Genomic DNA, 20,445 nt, shown 5'->3' on the forward strand with positions numbered 1-20,445 from the left:
ACCATCAAGAACAAGACATAGGCTTTACATACTACGTTTCTGACAGCCCCTCCCCTCAGTGAAGGCAAGGCCTCATCCATACTAGGCAAGAGCTCTAACACTGAAGTATTTCCCCAACTCTTTTATTTCTATTTTTATTTTTGAGACAAGATCTCACTGAGTTGACCAGGCTGGTTTTGTAACTGTCTTCTTGTTAAAGAAGGTTCTTGGATCTTGAGTTTCTGAAGCTCAAAATCCCTTTCTCCCCTCATCTTTCCACGTTTACACCTTCAAACGGATAGTAGATGGCTATCAAAGGAGTAGGGCTTATTTGGACTCCGCCTTCTTCGCCTTGGTCCTGCCCCCCCAATAGGCCACACCTCTTCTCGTGTCCCCGCCCCCTTGGAGAGTTCGTCTCTGACATGACAATGAATTCTCCGTAATTTTACCCTATAGGAAACCGGAAAGGCGGGATCTCGCCCAATCTTTTTTCCATTTGTTTAATTATATGTCTATCTGGTACCAATTCCATCCCACTTCATTTTCAACCCAAGGATTGGTTGCTCGGTTCTTTGTTCCTGGCTCATGATTGGTTATTTCGTTCCGCCCTTCTCTTCCACCTCTTGCAGGCGGGATTAGCACGCAGCTTCCTGCTCCTGCCAAAAAAATAAAAGAAGAAAAAGAAAAGAGAAGAGAGGCGAAAGAAAAATGTCACGGAGATCTTTGATTTTTAATTGGTTTTCAGCCGTGTCGGTCAGACCAAACTCTACCTTTTGATTGGCTCTTCTATCTGCCCATCCAGGATTGGGGGCGGGATTTCCCCATGAGACCCACACCTTGTTGTCACTGGTGGAACAGTGCGCCTGTCTGAAGCTCCCGGCCCAGGATTGGAGGCGGACACGGACAGGTGGGCGTGGATTGGTTAGGGCAGCCGGTCAGTGTGAGGCAGGGGCGGGGCCTCGGCGGCTAGTTGCGCGTGTCCGCCGCTGGCTCCGCTCTATCCGGCTTTGCTAGGGGAGGTGAGTCCGGCCGCGGCGGCACCGGCGGCTTAGGAGGCGGCGGCTGGGGAGAAAGCGGCCGCGGCGCCTGAAGAGAAAGCGGCCGCGGAGACGGAAGCCGGGTGGGGGGGAGGGGGGGAGACGGAGCAGCCTTGAGCCCTGCAGGGGCCGTCGCGCGGGGGGACCCACCCGCTCTCCCCCCCAACCCTCCTCAGCAGAAGCAGCCGGCGGCGGGGGCAGGACTCAGCCCGTTTCAGATCGTTCTCCGCCCGCCTCCTGGGGCTGCTATTCTTTGGCCCCGGGACCCTAACCTCCTCCCGGGGCGGTTCCCTCTGTCTGGGCGTCCGAGTGCTGCCCACCTCTCTTTCATTCCTCCCTGCACCTCCTTACCTTCACTTTTGCCCCGGCTTCTCTTTCTCCTCTCTGCCCTGACTGTCGCCTGCTCTCTTCACTGTATCCCTCCAGCCTCCTTCCCTGGCTCATTTTGCCCCGGAAAGTTTGGTGGCACCTCCCTCAGGTCAGCAGACTAGGATTAGGGGGAGATGTAGGAAGGCCTGAGAGTTCGAGGCGGGGGGAAGCTGGAAGCTGGTTTCCCTGAAAAATTCCTCCTATCTTTTAAATTTAGAGTGGTTGGAATTTTTAAAAATTGTGTTTTTGAGGAGGTGGTAGGTGTTTATAAAAGGATGTGGGAATGGAAGGGGTAGATGAGTCAACCCTCTTACAAGATTGCAAGGGTGGTGTGTTACCTGAGCCTTTTCCTGTGTGGAGTTCAGGGGGTCGGAAAGTTTGGCCTTTATTCCCACATTCAAAGTTGGAACCTCCTCCAAATTAATAATGGAGTTTTAGTACCCACTTGTGGCAGGAATCCTGGGGGGAAGGGGTCCTTTTTTCCTTTTTCTTTTCTTTTTCTTTTTTTCTTTTTCTTTTTCTTTTGGCAACCCACCTTCTTCCACACACTCAGCCAAAAACCAAACACCAAGATCCTCTAACTTGTTTGGATTGACTGATGAAGACATAAAGCCAGTTACGCTCTATGTTTTTTGAGGTGGAGTGAGTGGTTTTTCTTCATTTTAAATGGCCAAATGACAGCTTGACCCAGTTTGCTTTCCAATCAAAGAGCATTTTTTTGAATGTCTCTTTGTGGCGCAAGAGCCAACGCAAAAATGATGGCGGCTTACAATGGCGGTACATCTGCAGCAGCAGCAGGTCACCACCACCACCATCATCACCACCTTTCACACCTTCCTCCTCCTCACCTTCACCACCACCACCACGCTCAACACCATCTTCATCCGGGGTCAGCTGCTGCTGTACACCCTGTACAGCAGCATACCTCTTCGGCAGCTGCGGCAGCCGCAGCAGCGGCCGCAGCTGCAGCCATGTTAAACCCTGGGCAACAACAGCCATATTTCCCATCACCGGCACCGGGTCAGGCTCCTGGACCAGCTGCAGCAGCCCCAGCTCAGGTACAGGCTGCCGCAGCTGCTACAGTTAAGGCGCACCATCATCAGCACTCACACCATCCACAACAGCAGCTGGATATTGAGCCGGACAGACCTATTGGATATGGAGCCTTTGGTGTTGTCTGGTGAGTATCAAGAAAAACACAACTTCTTGTGGTTCCTCTTCATGGTTCAGATTGAGCAGGTCATTGCTCATGGTTTTTTCATGTTGACCAACGTGGAACGAGAGTCTTGACTCAACTCTAGGCAGCCACCCTTCATGGTAAAGAGGCCTAAAGCTTTGGCCGTGTAGGCCTATGCTTTTGACTCATGGCAAGTTTTGGTGGAATACCTTCTCATCAGTGGGACCCATAAGTTTGCTGACTACCAGACTTTCATGTTCAGAACCTAAGCGATCTACTGGCTGTAAGATCAAGAGATGAATGTATAAAATACTTATTCCTACAAAGACCTTGATCATCTCTCGTGTGTTTGATTTAGTTTGGATCAGTTGCCCAGCCACAGCAGATATCAATGAGTGACCCTGACTTGTTTCCTTCCTAATAGTCTTGTCAATTGAATATACTTTGTGTCATTACTTTCCTAGCCTTTACATTTTTTCATGCCTTGTTTTATGATCTTGATCCCTAGAAGGAAGGTAGATTTCATGATTGCACCAGTTAAAATCATTGCTTGAGTGTTTTATTTTAAACCATAAAACTACATTTGGAAAGTCCGTAGCTTTAGCCTTCTGATAAGAATGCATTAAATATAGCATCACACATGAGTACCACAAATGAGGTTAGTAGACTGTAACTATGCAGTGGCCCACATTCAGTGAAATGTTTTAGTGTCACTTAGTGCCTCTTAAGTTGCTTTTATCTCCTGGTCAGTTGCTATTGTAGGAAGCATACTTTTTAAACAAATGAAACTGTTTTACTTTTGCTAGTGGTAGGATATTTTTTAAAATCTAAGGGTTTCTTAAATGGAGCATATTAGTCTTGTTTGCTCTTCTTAGGAAGATATGAAGTTGATAATAAAATGTGTTCCTGTCAAAACTAGAACTGAGTTTTATTCAAGGATTAAGGATTCCAGTGTAGATAGATGAATTGATATTTTCAGTGCATTCAAAAATAGATTCTTGTTAATGTCTAGAAAAGCCCCATCACCATGGGAAAATACACTCCCTGGAAGTGTTCTGGTAAATATTTCCTTTCATCCTTGGTTTTGATGCTGAAATTGACATGAGTATCATTTGTATTCTAACTAGCCATCTTTATATTTCAGATTTTATAATCTAGGCAACTAAGTGATTTAATTATATTCTTTTCTTTTTTCCTCTTTTTAACTTGTGTAGTCCAGTTTTTCTCAGCTGCTGTCTAAGGAGATTGCTGCTGCATCCTCCTTTTGCCAAGGTGTGTGGGATTCCTGGCGGGAAGGAGTATAGCTGATAATGGTGCCTCTTCAGTCCTCTACTCTGCGACCTGCCTTTCTCTTTTCCCTTCCGTAGCCTATCCTTGGGGATTTCACTATGAACTTCCGTTCTTTGCCTAACTCTTGTGGATTTCCAAGCTGTGGGGGTTGGGGAGGAGATAAGTAAAAGCTTGCTCTTTGTTTTGAATTGGGTCATTTACTAACTGAGAATTTGGATTTTTTCTATCTGAATGTGCTCTCATTTTAGTACGTTGTATACAAGGCTAAGAACTAGAGATACTGGAAAGGCAACATTATTGCTACATTCTTGAATATATTCTAAAGAGATTATTATATTTCTATCACAAGGTGATGAAACTTGTAGAAGTGTTTCATTCTGGTTTTTTGTTTTTGTTTTTGTTTGGTACCGGGGTTTGAACTGGGGATCTTGCACTTGCGAGGCAGGTGGCGGAACCATTTAGTTAAATCCCCGACCCTGTTTTATTCTGTTTTAAAACAGGATCTTGATATGTAGTTCAGGCTGGTCTTGAACTCACAGTGTAGCCCAAGTTTTTCTTGAACTGGATGGAGATCCTCTATGTCAGCCTCTGAGCGCTGGGATCACAGGTGTGCACCATCATAGCCGGCTAACTTGTAGAATTTTTAACTTCAAGTTCTGGTAAGGGAAAAGATTTGAAAGGGAAGAGCAGTAAAGAGCAATAGTACTGTGTTATCTCACAGCAAATATTCTGGTGGTGGGCACTATGAATCACCCATACCTGAAAATCTAAATATGTTTGACTTGAATCAAACATTCTAGAGCTTCATTGATTGACCCCTTCTTCTAGCTATGGAGTTTGTACCTCTGTGCACCATCTTCTGCTGTACACACAATTGCCTTATCTCACTGCATTTTGTAAGCCCTTTGAGGGGAAGGACTGTGTACTGAACTACTTTTTCTTTGCAGCACCTAGCATAGTACTACAGTATCTTTACTCTTTGGTTGGTTGATCTCTGAGTCAGATCCTTTGTTTTTGCTTGGACAACAGAAAATTCATTTCTCACAGTTCTGGAGGCTGGAAATCCAAGATTAAGGTGTTAGCAGGTGTGGTTTCTTCTGAGACTCCTCATGTTGGCTATTGTCTCTGTGTCCTTACATGGCGGTGTCCTCAGATGGTTTAGTCCTTTGTATTTTAACCAAGTTTTTCTAGTTTTTACATTGAGTGTTTTTATCAGCTGTTTCTGGTGAAATACAATTTAATATGAAAAAGGAAAGAGTTCCAGGTGTGTGTTTTTAGTATGCAAATGCTTTTCTATTTTTCATATTTACATATTGATGACTTGGCATCTGAATTGCCTGTTATGTTTGGAATTTAACTGCTTTGTGACCGAAGTTAGGTTGTTAAAACTAGTGATTAAAAACCAGACCAGTGTAAATTTGTACTGGTATTCCTAAACTAAAGATGTTACTGATGTGTTTTTGTTTTTTGTTTTTTTGCTTTTTAACTAACTGAAACAGGATTTTTCTTTTTAAATTTAAAAAGCACATTATAAGTTTGAAACAAGTACTTTCTAAAATAATTACAATGGAACATAAAAAATATTCTTCCAGTGTTACATTTTTCCACACACTATATAACTAACTACCTGAGTAATGTAAGATTCACTTAGTTTCTAACATACAGTATATTCATTTAGTTCATTTTGCAAGTATTGGCCTGGCATATTAGATGACAAGGACCTATATCTGCTCCAATTTCTTTTTTTCTGGACCTGCACTCGGGTATTAACTGAGGCTAAAAAAGTGGTATGTAATTTTGAGGGATATTGTTCTTCCATGTAGACAAAAAGAGATGCAGCATTTTACCATTTAGATTTATTGTGGACCAGTTTAGTTTGCCTGACTTGATTTATCTTTCTGCTGAATGTAACTAGTGGAATAACTTATCAGTATTGGACAGTTGTGTAAAAGTAGTGAATTACCCATTAGCTTGCTGGTAAAGATGGTGCTTTGACAGTTCAATTAAGGTTTCATTAACAACTGTCTGCTGTGTTTTATCTCAAAGTAAGTTTCCAGTTTACCTGGTAATGTGATCATGGGGTTGCTTGAGATACATTCATTGCCATTGATAGAGTGTTGCTAATGGGTTTTCAAAACATCATATATAATTTGACCTTCGCATCATATATAAAGGCTTCTAGACACCCGTATGGAATAATATAAAAACAAAACACAAGACAACCCATATACAATAACTTCATTTTTTTGTTGAAGATATTACAAGTACACTTTTTTTGTCTAGAGTTCACATTTGCTAGAGAAAAACGCTGTGCTTTAAGGATGTGACAACATTGAGACAGTGAGCTTCAGGTACTCATGAAGTATATACTTGTAAGAGTTGGAAGAAATTGACCATGAGAGCAGTTTAAGGACTGCTGAACTCAAGACAGTTTTTGACATTGGCAATATAAGATGTATAGTGGATTAGAGGCACATGTTACCTGGATAAAAGTGAGTCTGGGAAAAACTTGTACCTTATAAAATTAATGTTTTGGTTTTTGACTTGTCTGATTAATTAAGAGATCAAAGACCTGAAATTCATGTGGTGTATTGTCTTTGTACTTCAAGTTGGAAAGGTTTGAGTGTTGTTATTCTAATACCCTGAACAAGTTACTTTCATGTCTTTCCAAATTTAAGCTTTACTGTAGTGATACTTAGTTACTAGCTCTGTGATCTTGATAAATTGTTTACCCTTTCTGTTCCTCATCTGTAAAATGGTGATAATAATAGTGCTTATCTCAGGACTGGTATGAGGATTAAATGAGGTAATCCTTATGAACCAGTCAGTACACTAGTAAAACACAGTATGGCTTCAATAAATGTTAGCTGTTTTTGTTGTATTATTGTTGGTAGAAAAATTAAACTCTTTGATGTGCATGGAAGAGTCTTCATGATTGTCAGATTTACCAAGTGATATCAACGTGCAGACTGTATTTGGAGGTGTGATTTAAATATCATGGAGTGCCCTATTAGTTGAGCAAAATATTCTGTCCTGTTCTCTAAATAATTAAAACAAAAAGGTGCATGTTAGTATGGGTTTGTTAGGTGTTTCTAGTCAGATTACCTGCGCTGTTTTAGAAGGTATTGTTGACTTATATACTGCGAAGAAAATTAATTTTTTCTTTTCAAAATTTAGCCATTGAAGGACATGCTAATTATCAAAGTTCAGCTTTAGTGGAAATGTGTTTTACTTGTGTTTAGATGAAAGAGTGCAAATTGCTTAGGAAGATCCCCGTGAGGTAGGAAGTGTGTGTGAGTTAATGAAAAATTATTTAGTGTAAACCTTTATGCACGGGAGAGATTGTTTAGTTTGTTCATTTTACTTGTGAAAATTAGAGGCTTGTTTTTTTTCTTTTGGATGTTTCTTTGATCCTCTTACTCCATAAATAGCAAACTATAATTTGAAAAAAAAAATGGAGGATGCTTTTGGGATATTTTTTGGGAAAATCCTGCAGTTAGTTGCATCAGAAAGAGGCGTATACTGAAGTGTATTTTGTTATTAACTGTTTTACAGGTTAAGAATCTATAGTGTTGAGAAGTTTCTCTACTATAAACCAAGATTAACAGCCACAGCTGGATTCTTTGGGGGGGGGGCTGCTTTGTGAAAAGAGCTTTGAAGAAGCAGAGCCTGCACCATAAAAAGGAACCGGTTGCTCTTCTAGACATAACAAAGCATCCGTGTGAAACTAGAATGTGGAAATCCATATTGTTAATTTCAACTACAAATGAATTTGCTTTTAGCAACTACAGGTTCACAGTCATAAAATAGAGAAACAAATAGAGAATATAAGAGTAATCCAGTCTAATTGATACTGCATCAGTTTCTTGGTGATTGAAACCCCATAGTCCATAACATTGAAAGTCATTTTGGATTTAGGATCCTGATAAGATTATCCAAATTATGTTCAAAAACCAAAAATAAACAAAACTACAGCACAACAAAAAAATCTTGTTTTATTCTTGTGGGAAATTCTCATGTTACACTATTTAATACCAGCTTAGAAAAAAGACATAACTTTTTATTAAAGATATTTTAGAAACATGGCCCCATCCCCCTTTCATCACTTCTGGGGATTGAACCCAGGGCCTCACTCAGGAGGCAAGTGGTCTACCCTGAGCTACATGCCCACCCCTTTTAATATTTTATTTTGGGACAAGATCACATTAAATTGCAAAACAGTTGGGCTTGAATTTTTGATCCTCCAGCCTCCCAAGTAGCTGGGATTACAGGTGTGTCACCAGGCTTGACAACATTTCCTTTCTTTGCAAAAAAGCTAAAACAGTATTTCTCTAAATTAAATGTCTTCTTTTTAGCTACCAGTTAGTGCCCTGGGTGTGTGTCCAGAAAACGAAATGGGGGCAGATTAGATCTCTTTCATGTTGTGACAGAAAAATATGTGACAAAAAGAATATTTGTAAAATGCTTTAACTGTATGTATGATTGAATCTAAATTCTGTTTGTTTTTTTCTCTTACCATGGCAACTGTGGAAGTTGTACCTTAATTTAAAAAGTTGTCTACTGGAATACTAAAATATTTTATTATCTTTACAACATGGAGCATCAGAGTTTTTTTAACTGATTTCTGTAGTATAATTGAGTGGCTGTTCTTGGTGAGTTTTATTAAATTTATTAATGTCCTAACAATTCAAGAATCAACTGTTCATATACTGTATGTTTCCTTAATATGTTGGTTTGGTTTCTTTGATGGAAATTATCAGTGTCCCAGAAAATTTTCCATTCGTCACCTAACCAGTAAATGGAATGAAGCTATTAGAAATTGTTTCACTAGGGGCCAGGGATTTAGATCAGTGGTTCCGACACCTGCCTTGCAAGCACAAGGTCCGGAGTTCGATCCCCAGTACCAAAAAAAAAGAAATTATTTCACTGGATGATTATATTTGGCTTTTAGTTATGATTCCCTGTGCCTCCACAGTACTCCAGTGAATTATTTGTTGACTGGGTCATCTAATGCAGATCAACAATGATTTCCTAACTAAAATAGCTTGTCAATTTGATCCTGTTGTTGCTTAGGGGTAACATAGAAAGTGCCTGAGGCAACAATTATAATACTATCAATGAGCATATGACAAGTCATGATAGATCTCTTGAGTAGTTCTGAGGTTCCTAGCCAAGAAACAGCAAAAATTCTGGTACTTTAACATTATAGAAAGATGACTTCTGAGGGAACTCTGTTGAGACTGAACTTTAACCCTTGTAATGGTGTGAGTAGAGGGGGTGTGTGCAAGGATATCTGCCATTGATAATGATTTGTGCCTTTCCTTAAACCCAGTTTCACATCTGTGTTTTGAGTTAGTTTGGCTAATCATGTCTACAGTCAGACCGTGAAACCTTTTCAGACTCACTAGTTCATATGTTTTTGTCAACCTGCTATGGACCAGTGTTCTGATGGATAGTGAACGAGTATATTTAGTTCTATGAATAATTTTGCAAAACTTTATCAAGCTTTTGCTGTTATCCTCATTATGGTTTGTGCTGAAATACAGGGATATTTAGGTCATGATCTTGCTTGAAGGAGTTTGCAGTCAAGTAAACAGTATGAAAAATAACACATCCTTACTCTCAGGGAGTCCATAGCCTCAGTGAAGAGTTGAAACTAAATTTGAGACCATTAAATTAAAATTTAAGAGTATATTGCTTTTACTCATTTTTATAATACCCATTTATTATATGTTGACTATTTACCAGGCACTGTGCTGGATGATAGGGATTAAAGAAGATTAATCTCCCTAGCGGGGGAGATAGGTTTTGTTTTTTGTGGTTTTTTTGGTACTGGGGATCAAACTCAGGTCCTTGCGCTTGCAAGGCAGGCAACATAACCACTGAGCTAAATCTCCGGCCCAAGGAGATAGGTTTATAAATGGATAACTATAATTCAGGGCCATAAATATAGCAATAGAGATAGCCTGGATATTATGGGGGTACAGAGGAAGGATTTCTATGGAAGGTACAGATCCTTTGTAGAACAGGTTGGGAGGAGAACCTGCTTGTTTACAAATGGGTAGTCAGTTTCTCCCTACATGTAAATTTGGTACTACTTTTTCTTGAGAGTCCTTTAACTTTTTAAAGTTTTCAAGAATAGAAGAATCAGCCAGGGGGGTGGATGGGCTCATATGCAGACCACAGGGCTGGAGTTGCTGTAAGTGCAGTGCCTGGGGTAAGAGGAGATTTTAGAGCTAGATCATAAAGAGGTTGGAATGTTATGCTGAAGAGTTGGCAGTCCTGGAAATGGCAGGGATGAGAGAGCAAGAATGTTATTTTCATAAATAAACCATATATAGAAATATAGGAAATAAAGAGATATACTGCATATCTATGGTATTAAAATTTCACAAGAGGGATGATTTAGGGGAGAATGTCTTAAAAGATTCCTTAGCGAGTAAGAGTGAAAAAGTTGAAATGCTGCAAATGGCAACTCCTGAAAGTTTTTAAGAGAGTGGCTTGGTCAAATTTAATTCTTTTGGAATGTGTAAATAGAAGGGTATCTTGAGTTCTGCCTGAGTCCTAGAGTATGTCCTGTTGTAGGTGGAAAAAGTTACTGGTGGCCAAACAAAAGCACCATCATATAGGAAAATGTGTTCATGGAGAATGACAAGTCAGTATGGTAGAAGATTGTTAGGAGGATGGTAGTAATCTTTGGTGCAGATAAAACATCAAAGAAAATGAGCGTAGATGCCGGGGGTTTAGCTCAGTGATTCAGCTGTCTGCCTCACAAGCGTTAAGGTCCTGAGTTCAATCCCCGGTACCAAAAAGAACAAAAAAGAAAATGACTGTAGAAAAGGCCATTGCATTTATCAAGTAGATCATTGATGGCATTTGAGAGAATGACTGATCTCCCCCCACACACACACAAACACTTGATTCTAAAGCATATCTTAAATATTACCACTTTGTTTTTATTAGTAATAAAATTTTCCAAATCTCAAGGGGTTTTTTCCAGCTTACTAAATCAGAGAACTCATCAGTTTAAGGTGCCATTTCCTGAGGAAGAGTTTGTGTTGATGACAGGACAACAGTGTACTAAACTAAACTTATTAAGAGACAAAGTCCTGGTTCCAGCCTTGCTGCCAACAGTCTTATGACCTTGCTAAAGTTATTTAAACTTTCTGAGTCCTGGTTTCCTCATTTATAAAATCAGTGTTTTAAGTGTTTTAAGTTGCAGTGGCAACCCCCTGTAGTTCCAGCTATTCTGGAGGCTGAGGCAAAAGGATCCCAAGCCTGAGTAACTTAATGGGACCTTGTCTCAGAAAATAATAGGGGAGGAGTGGATGGAGAGCTGGGGATCGGGGTTAGTGTAGCTTACCTAGCACGTGTGAGGCCCTGGGTTCAAACCCCAGTACTGAATGCATGCATGGATGAATGAATGAATGAATTCCTGTGTTTTCTAAGATTCTAATATAAAATGACAGGCTTGTAGTGGCATTATTTGTGGGCAAGTAAAATCTGCTAGTGACTACAAGACAATTGTCTTCAAGACTACAGATGTTGAATAGCTTCTAAAATTGTTTAAAGGAAGAATGAGATCAATGTCAGCCTCTTCCAGTGTCATGGCTTTTAGTTTTCAAAGTTGAGGTCAGATTATAAATGTGCTGTTTTTCAAGTGTTCTGCCACTGGTGCACATCCCCACTGCTGAGGATGTAGATTTTAAATTTTTAAAATAAAATTTAATACTAAGTATTTTGTCCTCTTTTCTTTGATGAGTAATCAATCAGGTATGACAATTTTGGGGGCCAGTGTTTATATTAATTTGCAAGTCGGTTTTTAAAAATCTTTCTTAAATTCTGAAATTGGGTAAGGGACTCACTAGTTCACAGATGGATCTCTCAGAAAATAATCCTTAAAATCCCTTTAAAGCTATAGCAGCTTAGGGCACAGAGTACCTAGGGAGGGACTGTAGTTTCCTTTAGCTCTTCTACAAGAGGAAAGGAGCATATTTAGAGAAGTTCTTAGCAAACCAGCAGCACTGTCCAGTAGATAAATAATGAAACTCATGTATATGAGTTTTACATTTTCTGATAGCCACAATAAAAGAACTAAAAACAAAACAGGTGAAATTAATTTTAGTAATATATTTTATTTAATTTGTTTAATCCAACATTGTTACTTCAAATTATAATCACTATTATAAGGATGATATATTTATATTAAAATTATAATGATGTATTTTACATTTTCTTCATACTACATCTACAAAATCCAGTTGTATCTTATTTTTTATTTATTTATTTTTTGGTACTGGGGATTGAACTCCGGTCCTTGCGCTTGCATAGCAGGCGTCGAAACCACTGAGCTAAATGACCAGCCCCAGTTGTATCATCTTGCTTACAGCCATCTCAGTTTGGACTAGCCACTTTTTTTTTTGGTACCGAGGATTGAATTTGGGACCTTGCGCCTGCGAGGCAGGCAGCGGAACCACTGAGCTAAATCCCCAGCCCTGGACCAGCTACATGTACTGACTCCTTTATTGACCAGCACAGTTCTAGTCTCATTGGCCTTTACTGAATTATATATTCACTTTTCAACCAATCACTGTTAATTGGAGATAGGATTGCTTGACCATGAGACAGTAGTAAGTGGGAAGGATGAATACCAGCTGTGGATGCTGGAAGGGCAGTCACTAATGACCAAGATAACGTATTCATCTAACTTAGGGCAGACTTACGAGAGCTTGACCAGGTATGTTTGTAAAACAAACTGAAATAATATTATCTAGAGAATTTGTCCTGTTGTCTTAGTTGGGGTATTTACCTTTCCTTTTTTAAAGCCTTGTCTGAAGTACCTGAAGGTAAAATTGGTACCTGATCCTTGCCGAGTTTGCTTTCCTTCCCTATTAGAGCAGATATCTCTCTTATTGATTTCTTTTCTTTCCTCTTTTAGTGTTGTGGTTTTATTATACAGATAAGGTTCTCAGTCTCGTTTTCAATTTAAGGAATATAGAACTAGTGGTGTTAGACAGTTATCTTTTTACAGGGGAATAAACACAACTTTTTATCTGTTCCTTACACTAAGATTCTTATTTTGAGCTACAGAAAAAAGGTAGAGAGACATTTGAACAAATAGATAAAGTTAGTCATTTGACCCAGATTGTAGCCCCCCTACCCCTGATAAAAATCATTCTCCAATTTACATAAGCAGGTGATTTTTTTTCTTATATGCTAATTTTCTTAATGTACCATGGCAGAGAGCTACAGATTTGCAAATCATGTAAGTAAATTGAAATAAATCAGGTGACTCTATTTTTCTGTATCATCTTACAAGTATGCCAGTACCCAAAGGGTGCAATTATCAGGTGATTGTCTCATTGCACAACTAAGTTAACAGGCACCCTGCTGCAGATTTTTTTTTCCTACTTTCTTCTCTTTCTCTTTTCTAATTTTCAAAAATTTTAAATTTTTTTAGTGCATATTTGCAGGACATGATGATTACTTTTAGTGTGGGGAGTTGGTACATGTACATACCTCAATTCTTTATTCATCACTTTCCCCAAATTGTTGATTTTTCTGTTTATTTCAGCAGGACTGGACATTTAGCAATACAGTTATGGGAGAAATTTGAGCTTTATTAAAAGAATCCAGGATCTACAAAAGTGGGCAAGTTAAAAAAGAAAAAAAGAAAATAACATGGATACTGTGCAGAAAAAGTGGTACACGTGTGCTTGGTTTGAGTTTGAATTGCCCCAGAATTATGTGAGAACCTTTAACCATGTTTAATTAGTTGGCTTCCGCTACGTTCATTTTCCCAGGTTCTGTACATTATAATAATTGGGATTAGTGTGAACCTAACTGGGTGTGTACTATAGCCACAGTTCAAAGTAAATATTGATGTGTACTTTAAAAACACAAACTATTTAATAACATGGCTAAAACGTCATTTCAATAAAATAGAAATTTTGGACAGCTACAGCAGTTGGTTTTAAGGATTCTTTCCAGCAGTCATGAGGACAAATAATGTCAATCAGTAAAGCACTTTTTTTTATTAAAACTTTCCAGTATTAAACTTAATTAATGCTATTTAATTCCTCAGATCTTGTAATATTATTCAGTTACTGATATGTATGAAGATTAAATTATATGTCCTGTAGCTTTGAAATAATGAGTTGGAAATGAATCATAATCTTAAGCAATTAAAATTTTGGCTACCTTTTTTATCCCTGTACTTGCATATTTTCTCTTGGTTTAAGAAAAGTAGTTTAGAAGAACTTTCAGAACAAAGCAGTAGCATCCTTAGCAACCTGAGGAGAACAGCATTTAAAGTATAAATGAACAGTTGGATTTAGAAGTTGATTCTATATTCTTTTTGGGGGGGAGGTGGTGCTGGGGATTGAACTCTGGTCTTTGCGCTTGTGAAGCAGGCGGCGGAACCACTGAGCTAATCCCAGGTCCTGATTCTATATTCTTGATGACAGACTGTCTATTTAAATCCTGACTCTGCCTCTCATCAGCTGTGGGCGAATTATTTTTCCTCTGTGTGCCTCACCTTCTTCTTGTATAAAACAGTATATCTAGTAATAGTAGGGATTTGTGGGGATGAAATGAATATATTTGTAAAGTCTTAAAATTGTGCCTGGCACTATGTAAATGCTAGCTATCATTATTATCATTATTATTTCTGTGTAAGTAAAGAAATGGAAAACTTGTTAATTTAGGGAAAATAATAGTGGCTTTTGTATGATTGTTGACAGGTTTCAAGTATGTGACGTCACTAGAAATATTTTTTCTGATGAACTGTTTTTTTGAAAAATTCATTTAAATTTCAAAATGATTTCCAAATGTAAATTTCCTTTACCACATAAGAAGGGTTTGTCCATCTGTTTTAACTCTGTCTCTCCATTATTAAAATACGTATTGTAGGATATTTGGAAAAATACAGAAATGCCCAAAGAAAAAAAAAAGTTGTTTGTAATCTACAACTCAGAGATTGCCACTGATAGCATTTTGGTATGCTATTTACAAGTCTTTTTACCTGGAATGTGGAGCTGTGTGTTTTTGTAATATTATTAGAGTTGAGTTCCTAGCTGGATGTGGTAGTGCATGTTTATAATCCCAGCACCCTGGGAGGCTGAGGCATAAAGATTTAAAGTTCAAGCACAACCTGGACAACTTAGTGATTTGGTAAAACCCTTTCTAAAAATAAAAGGGCTGAGGATGTAGCTTAGTACAGAGGCCCCGGTTCAATTCCCAGTACCCCCCAAAAAGAAAAAAAAATCATGATCACACTATTTATTTATAATTTTTTTTTTTTTTTTTGGTACCGGGGATTGAACTCGGGTCCTTGCACTTGCAAGGCAGGCAGTGAAACCACTGAGCTAAATCCCTGGCCCTTATTTTTTTTTTTTTGTACCAGGGATCAAACTCAGGTCCTCGCGCTTTCAAGGCAGGCAGCAGAACCACTGAGCTAAATCCTTGGCCCAATTTTGTGTTTTTTTTTTATAACATTATAAAAGTAGATCTTGGCATTTATTTTATTTTATTTTATTTTTTGGTACCTGGGATTGAATGTGGGACCTTGTGCTTGGGAGGCAGGCGGCAGGTGGGAGAACCACTGAGCTAAATCCCTGGCCCATTGGCATTTGTTTTTGAAGAACGTTTTTATTCATACAAGTCTAGAGGTCTACCTGAAAAGAATTACAGAGTTGGAAGATACTTTTGAATATGTCTAGTCTATCTTGTTTTATAAATGGGAGAATTGGGACCTAGAGAAGCTAAGAGGTTTGTTCAAGGTCACACAGCTAGTTGAGGGCTGAGCCAAAGTCTTTGCTGTTTTACTGCTTTTACTGCTAATATTTGTCCAACTAAATGTTCTTTGAAAACGGAGGGAGTGTTCTTATAAAACCATAGCAAAACAGATTAAGAATAAAGGGCTGAGAATTTAGCCCAGTGGCACAGTGCCTACTTGGCCAGCACGAGGGCCTGAGTTTGATCCCTGGTACAAAAAAAAAAAAAATTATGAATAAATAAATAAACTATAAATGAAACCAGGAACAGTGCATCTGAAAAAACCAGAATATTTAAAATATTGTTTAATATGTCCATGTGACTTCTGAGTTTTCTGATTTAATGTCACAAGGTCCATGGTTTTAGGTGAAGGACAACTCAGTTTTCCATGCTAAATTTAACAGTGTTGTATATATTTTAAATATGTATGCTCCACCCTTTTGTTTTTTGAGAACTGTTAAGCCTCAGCAATGATATATCTGTAAACTGTTCTAGATTAGTATTTTGTGACTTTTGCTTTATCTACTTTGAAGCTGTTTCTGTAAAACTTGCTGAGATTGAGTTTTGATTAAATTTAGACTTAATGTTAAGAAATTTCTGATCACTATATCAACTTACTGTTCCATGTAATAAGTTGTGCAAGCTCTCCAACTAAAGATGCAACTTCAAGTTTTAAAGCTATGACTATTTTGAAATGGTATTTATTCTTTTAATACTTAAAACAAAATTCAGTGTGAATCAAATGTGTAACTAAAACATGTATCTGTCAAAACTAAGCTTCAGACAGAATAGAAATATTCCATTCTGGGGGAAAAATACTTTTTTGTGATTATTTATCTTAGGTTGAGAATTAAGGGAACATTTTCAAAATAAGACTCCTAGAATACAGTTTCACAATTCTGTGACAGAGAACATGATTCAAGCTATTATTGAAGCTAAATTTTAAGTTACTGTAGTTTTTGTTTGTTTGGGTTTTTTTGGAACCAGGGATGGAACTTGGAACCTCGTGCTTGGGAGGCAGGCAGCGGCACCACTGAGCTAAATCCCCGGCCCCTGTAGTTTTTTAAAAAGTAAATTATCCTACTACGGTTGTAGGACCTGATGATGCTGTGATTTGTGTCACCCAATTCACTGCTCTGTATTTTCCAGTACCAAATAATTCCTTTGTTAAACTCATTTTCAGTAAATGAGCCATTGTTTCCCAAAGGGTAATGATTATTTCTATTTATAGTACAGAGCCCTAAGAAATAGATTTTAAAGTCTCAAATATTGGTTAGTGATTGGAAATGGTTGAAGTCGTCACTGTATATCTCAGGTCACAACTGTGTAGATGAAAAGGGCAACTGCTATGTGTTTGCTCCCTAGGCTACAATATGAGATAGTAAGTTTACTAGAAATCAACTGACAGCAAGTGAGTTTTATTAATTTAAGCTCAAAAAGAGTGGTTCTGTTTTCAACCCAACCATTATATTACATAGCTTTGTAATACAGACACCTAGAATGAGGTTGGAGTTCAGACCTAAATGGCTGTGACAGGTAAGGAAATATGTAAGCCACAGATACTGGTTTACTTGATCCAGTTGAAATCAGTATCTGCAAATACTGTAAATCACTTAAAGTACCTCAGCAAGAAAAACATTAAAATAGGGACATAATGTTTAACCGGGTAGGTGCTGAGAATATAGTTACCAATATCTATTAGATTGTAGGTGGGCAAACTTTAAATAACTAGTTTTTATACCTTGATTTCCTTTTCCTCTTAAAGTAGATGCTTATTCTTAGAAGACAAATCAATCTCTGTGTTTGTCTCTCTTTCTCTCTCAATGCTAATGAAAACAAATGCTTATCACCGCTGTGGCACATCTCCACCCACTGACCCACTGAATGTGATGAATGTCAAAGGCTGATTGTGTCTCATTTGCTTCTTTAGAGCCTAACACAGTCCCAAGCTGGATGCATAGTGTTCATTGTTGAGCTGAATGTTCCTGATGGTAATTCTCAAGAAAAGGACTGTCATATATGTTTCAAGATCCCTACTTCTTCATGCACCGAAAGAATTTGTATGAGGGAATGCTTAGAGGGGCATTTAGACAATCTCCCATGGTAGTGGCTTTGTTTCCTTTTTTTTTTTTTTTAAGAGTTAGAGGCCTAAATTAAAAAAAAAAAAGTATGGTAACCAACTCTATCTCAAATTAGTCCTTTATTTTGAAAAGAAATAGTCTGCTTTCTATTATCTACATGAAATGCTATCAGGTTGTTTAGGAAAAATACTGTTTTCAGTGCAGTGCTCATGTTAGTAAATCAGATAAGAGGGCCAGGGATTTAACTCAGTGTTTCTGCTACCTGCCTCGCAAGGGTAAGGACCCCAGTTCAATCCCCTGGCACCAAAAAAAAAAAAAAAAAAAAGAAAGAAAAAAGAAAATCAGATAAGATAAAAAGCACATTAAATGAGAATGTATCCATTCTCATCTAAAACAAAATGAGAATGTGTCCATTTGGCTCTTAATACATTAAAATATACCAAAGCAGTCTATGATGCTAGCACTGAAAAAAAATGTTTAATTCCGAGCTCATTATTGCTTTATAAATTTATGAATAGCAGTTTCTTACATACAAGAGATTCCTTTTAAAATTAATCAAGAGTAGCTCATTCTGGGCCGGGGATTTAGCTCAGTGGCACTGTTCCTGCCTTGCAACCACAAGGTCCTGAGTTCGATCCCTGGTACCAAATAAAAGGGTAGCTCATTCTGTTATGCTGGTATATGTTTAACAACAGAGTCTCTGAAAAATAAAAAACCTTTAGTTTATAGTGTTTGCTGATAGTTTCTCCCTTGCAGTATAATTACTGCTGTAAGGGCCAGTTTCAGGCTACCAATGTGAAGTCACTAAACACTGAAATTGGAAAAAGATATGGCAGCAGCACATCATTATGTAGTGTTTTTGTCATATAGGTAGAATAGATTTAAATAACCATGAAAGTATAAACCATAGTAAAATAATTAGGGAGTGATGACTTCTGAGTATTTATTACCTTTTTAAAAATATGACTTATTTCATTGTAAGTTTATGTAATATTTCACAGCTTGCAGATTTCCAGGAAATGGAAACCATCTCTTCTTATGAGCAACCATCTCTTTTTATGAGCAATATGAACCAGTCCTAGGTACCACTGGTTTGTTTTATATCTTTGTCGGGGTATCGAGCTAGCAGTGGGGGCAGTGAAGTTAGAGCTGTATTTGTCATGTACAAAAAAATTAAGTCCAAGTCAGCATTGTGGTACATACCTATAAACCCAGCAATTGAAGGCCGAGGATTACAAGTTCAAGGCGAGCTTGGGCTACACACAAGCAAGTTCAAGGTTGGCCTGAACTATATAGTAAAAAAAAAAAAATTAAGTCCGAGTGAACTAAAGATTTAAATGTAAAAAACAAAGCCAAAAAATAAGAAGCAAATATTGGTAATTGTTGATATAATCTTACAGGGAAGGAGCTTATTACTTTGACTTTATTTATTTACTTGAGGTACTGGGATTTGAACCCATGGCCTTCACACTGAGCTGTATATATCCCCAGCCCATTTTTTATTTTTGAGACCAGAAAAAAAAGATAAATATAATTTTAAAAATAGTATTTTGAGACAGTCTCTCACTGAGTCACTAAGTTGCCCAGGCTAGGTTTGAATTTGCAGTCCTCCTGGTTCAGCCTCCCAAAGTGCTGGGATTATGGGTGTGCACCACCATGCTCAGCTTTTAACCCACTGGATTCACATTTTAAAATAAGTGATAGCTCCCCCAGTTTTTGCAGATGTAGTAAAGCACACAATCTCAAAACTTTGATGATAGTAGAACAGTTTCTCAAAAATAAATGCACTTACCCTTTGACTGAAGAAATCATTGATTTTAGATGCAAAGATTTACTTATAAAGCTGTCCATTTAAAATTATTCATAATCTTCCCAGATTGAAAGCAATGTAGATGTCTATGTATAGTGGAATGTTTTTTTAAATACCCACAATTTAAGTGAAAATTGATATCAGAGATTGTCCCCTTAAGATATAAAAAAGTATTACATGTTTCAGAGAAGTCTAGACAGATATCTTTTAATCATAGTTATTTTAATGAGGTGGAATTACAGTGGATTTTCGCTTTAAATTTTATAGCCTATATTAAAAGAGTCCTACAGATTTCTTTACTGTAAAGAATAACCCTAAGAGGTACATGACAATGTTGCTATTTTTAGAGTGTAACTACTGCTAGGTAACTTGCCCAAGGCTATACAACTAAGTGGGTGGGAGGATAGAGCTTCAACCCAGGCCCACACAAACAAATGTAATATAATCAACATCAGTAGATATCAAGAAAGTGCAAATTAAAATCACTATGTAATGTATAAAAATATTTGATGGAGGTTATATGTAGTAAAAATGAATACCCAAGAACATATTGCCCAGCCTAAAAAATAGAACATAACCAGTCATATTTCAGCTGCCCTTATTCACCTCCCCACCTAATCTCTCTGCCCATTTTATCTCTTGCCTCGAAGAAACCACCATCTTAGATTTTGTATTTACTATGACTTTTCTAATGGCATTTAAAAGATACAACTCACATATCGCAATGTGCCCAATTAGAGTATACAATTTAATGATTTTTAGTATGTCTCAGTAAATTTTCATTTTAATTTTAAAACATTTTCATCATCCCCAGAAAAAAAAAAACAAAACCCTCATATCCTCTAGTAAATCACCTTCTCATGCTGTACGACTCCCCCAATCCCAGGCAACCATTATTTGACTTTCTGTCTCCATAGATTTAGCTCA

At 37.9% G+C, this 20,445-nt stretch overlaps 1 protein-coding gene across 3 annotated transcripts in view; it reads left to right on the forward strand.

Moving 5' to 3' along the window:
* The first annotated feature begins 958 nt into the window (after positions 1–958).
* Nlk (nemo like kinase) overlaps positions 959–20,445 on the forward strand; it is a 140,490-nt gene continuing 121,003 nt past the window's right edge. The window contains exon 1 of one of the 3 annotated variants that reach the window (XM_021238509.2): positions 959–2,565. In XM_021238509.2, the coding sequence (XP_021094168.1) occupies positions 2,108–2,565 (458 nt within the window). In that variant the 5' untranslated portion in view covers positions 959–2,107. The remainder of the gene's footprint in view (positions 2,566–20,445) is intronic. The other 2 variants (XR_002387008.2, XM_004856970.4) reach the window with 2 other exon arrangements.

Source organism: Heterocephalus glaber, unplaced genomic scaffold (assembly GCF_053883595.1).
Source record: "Heterocephalus glaber isolate CG9 unplaced genomic scaffold, H.glaber_assembly_v1.0 deba00001564, whole genome shotgun sequence".
Classification (NCBI taxonomy): Eukaryota; Metazoa; Chordata; class Mammalia; order Rodentia; family Bathyergidae; genus Heterocephalus; species Heterocephalus glaber.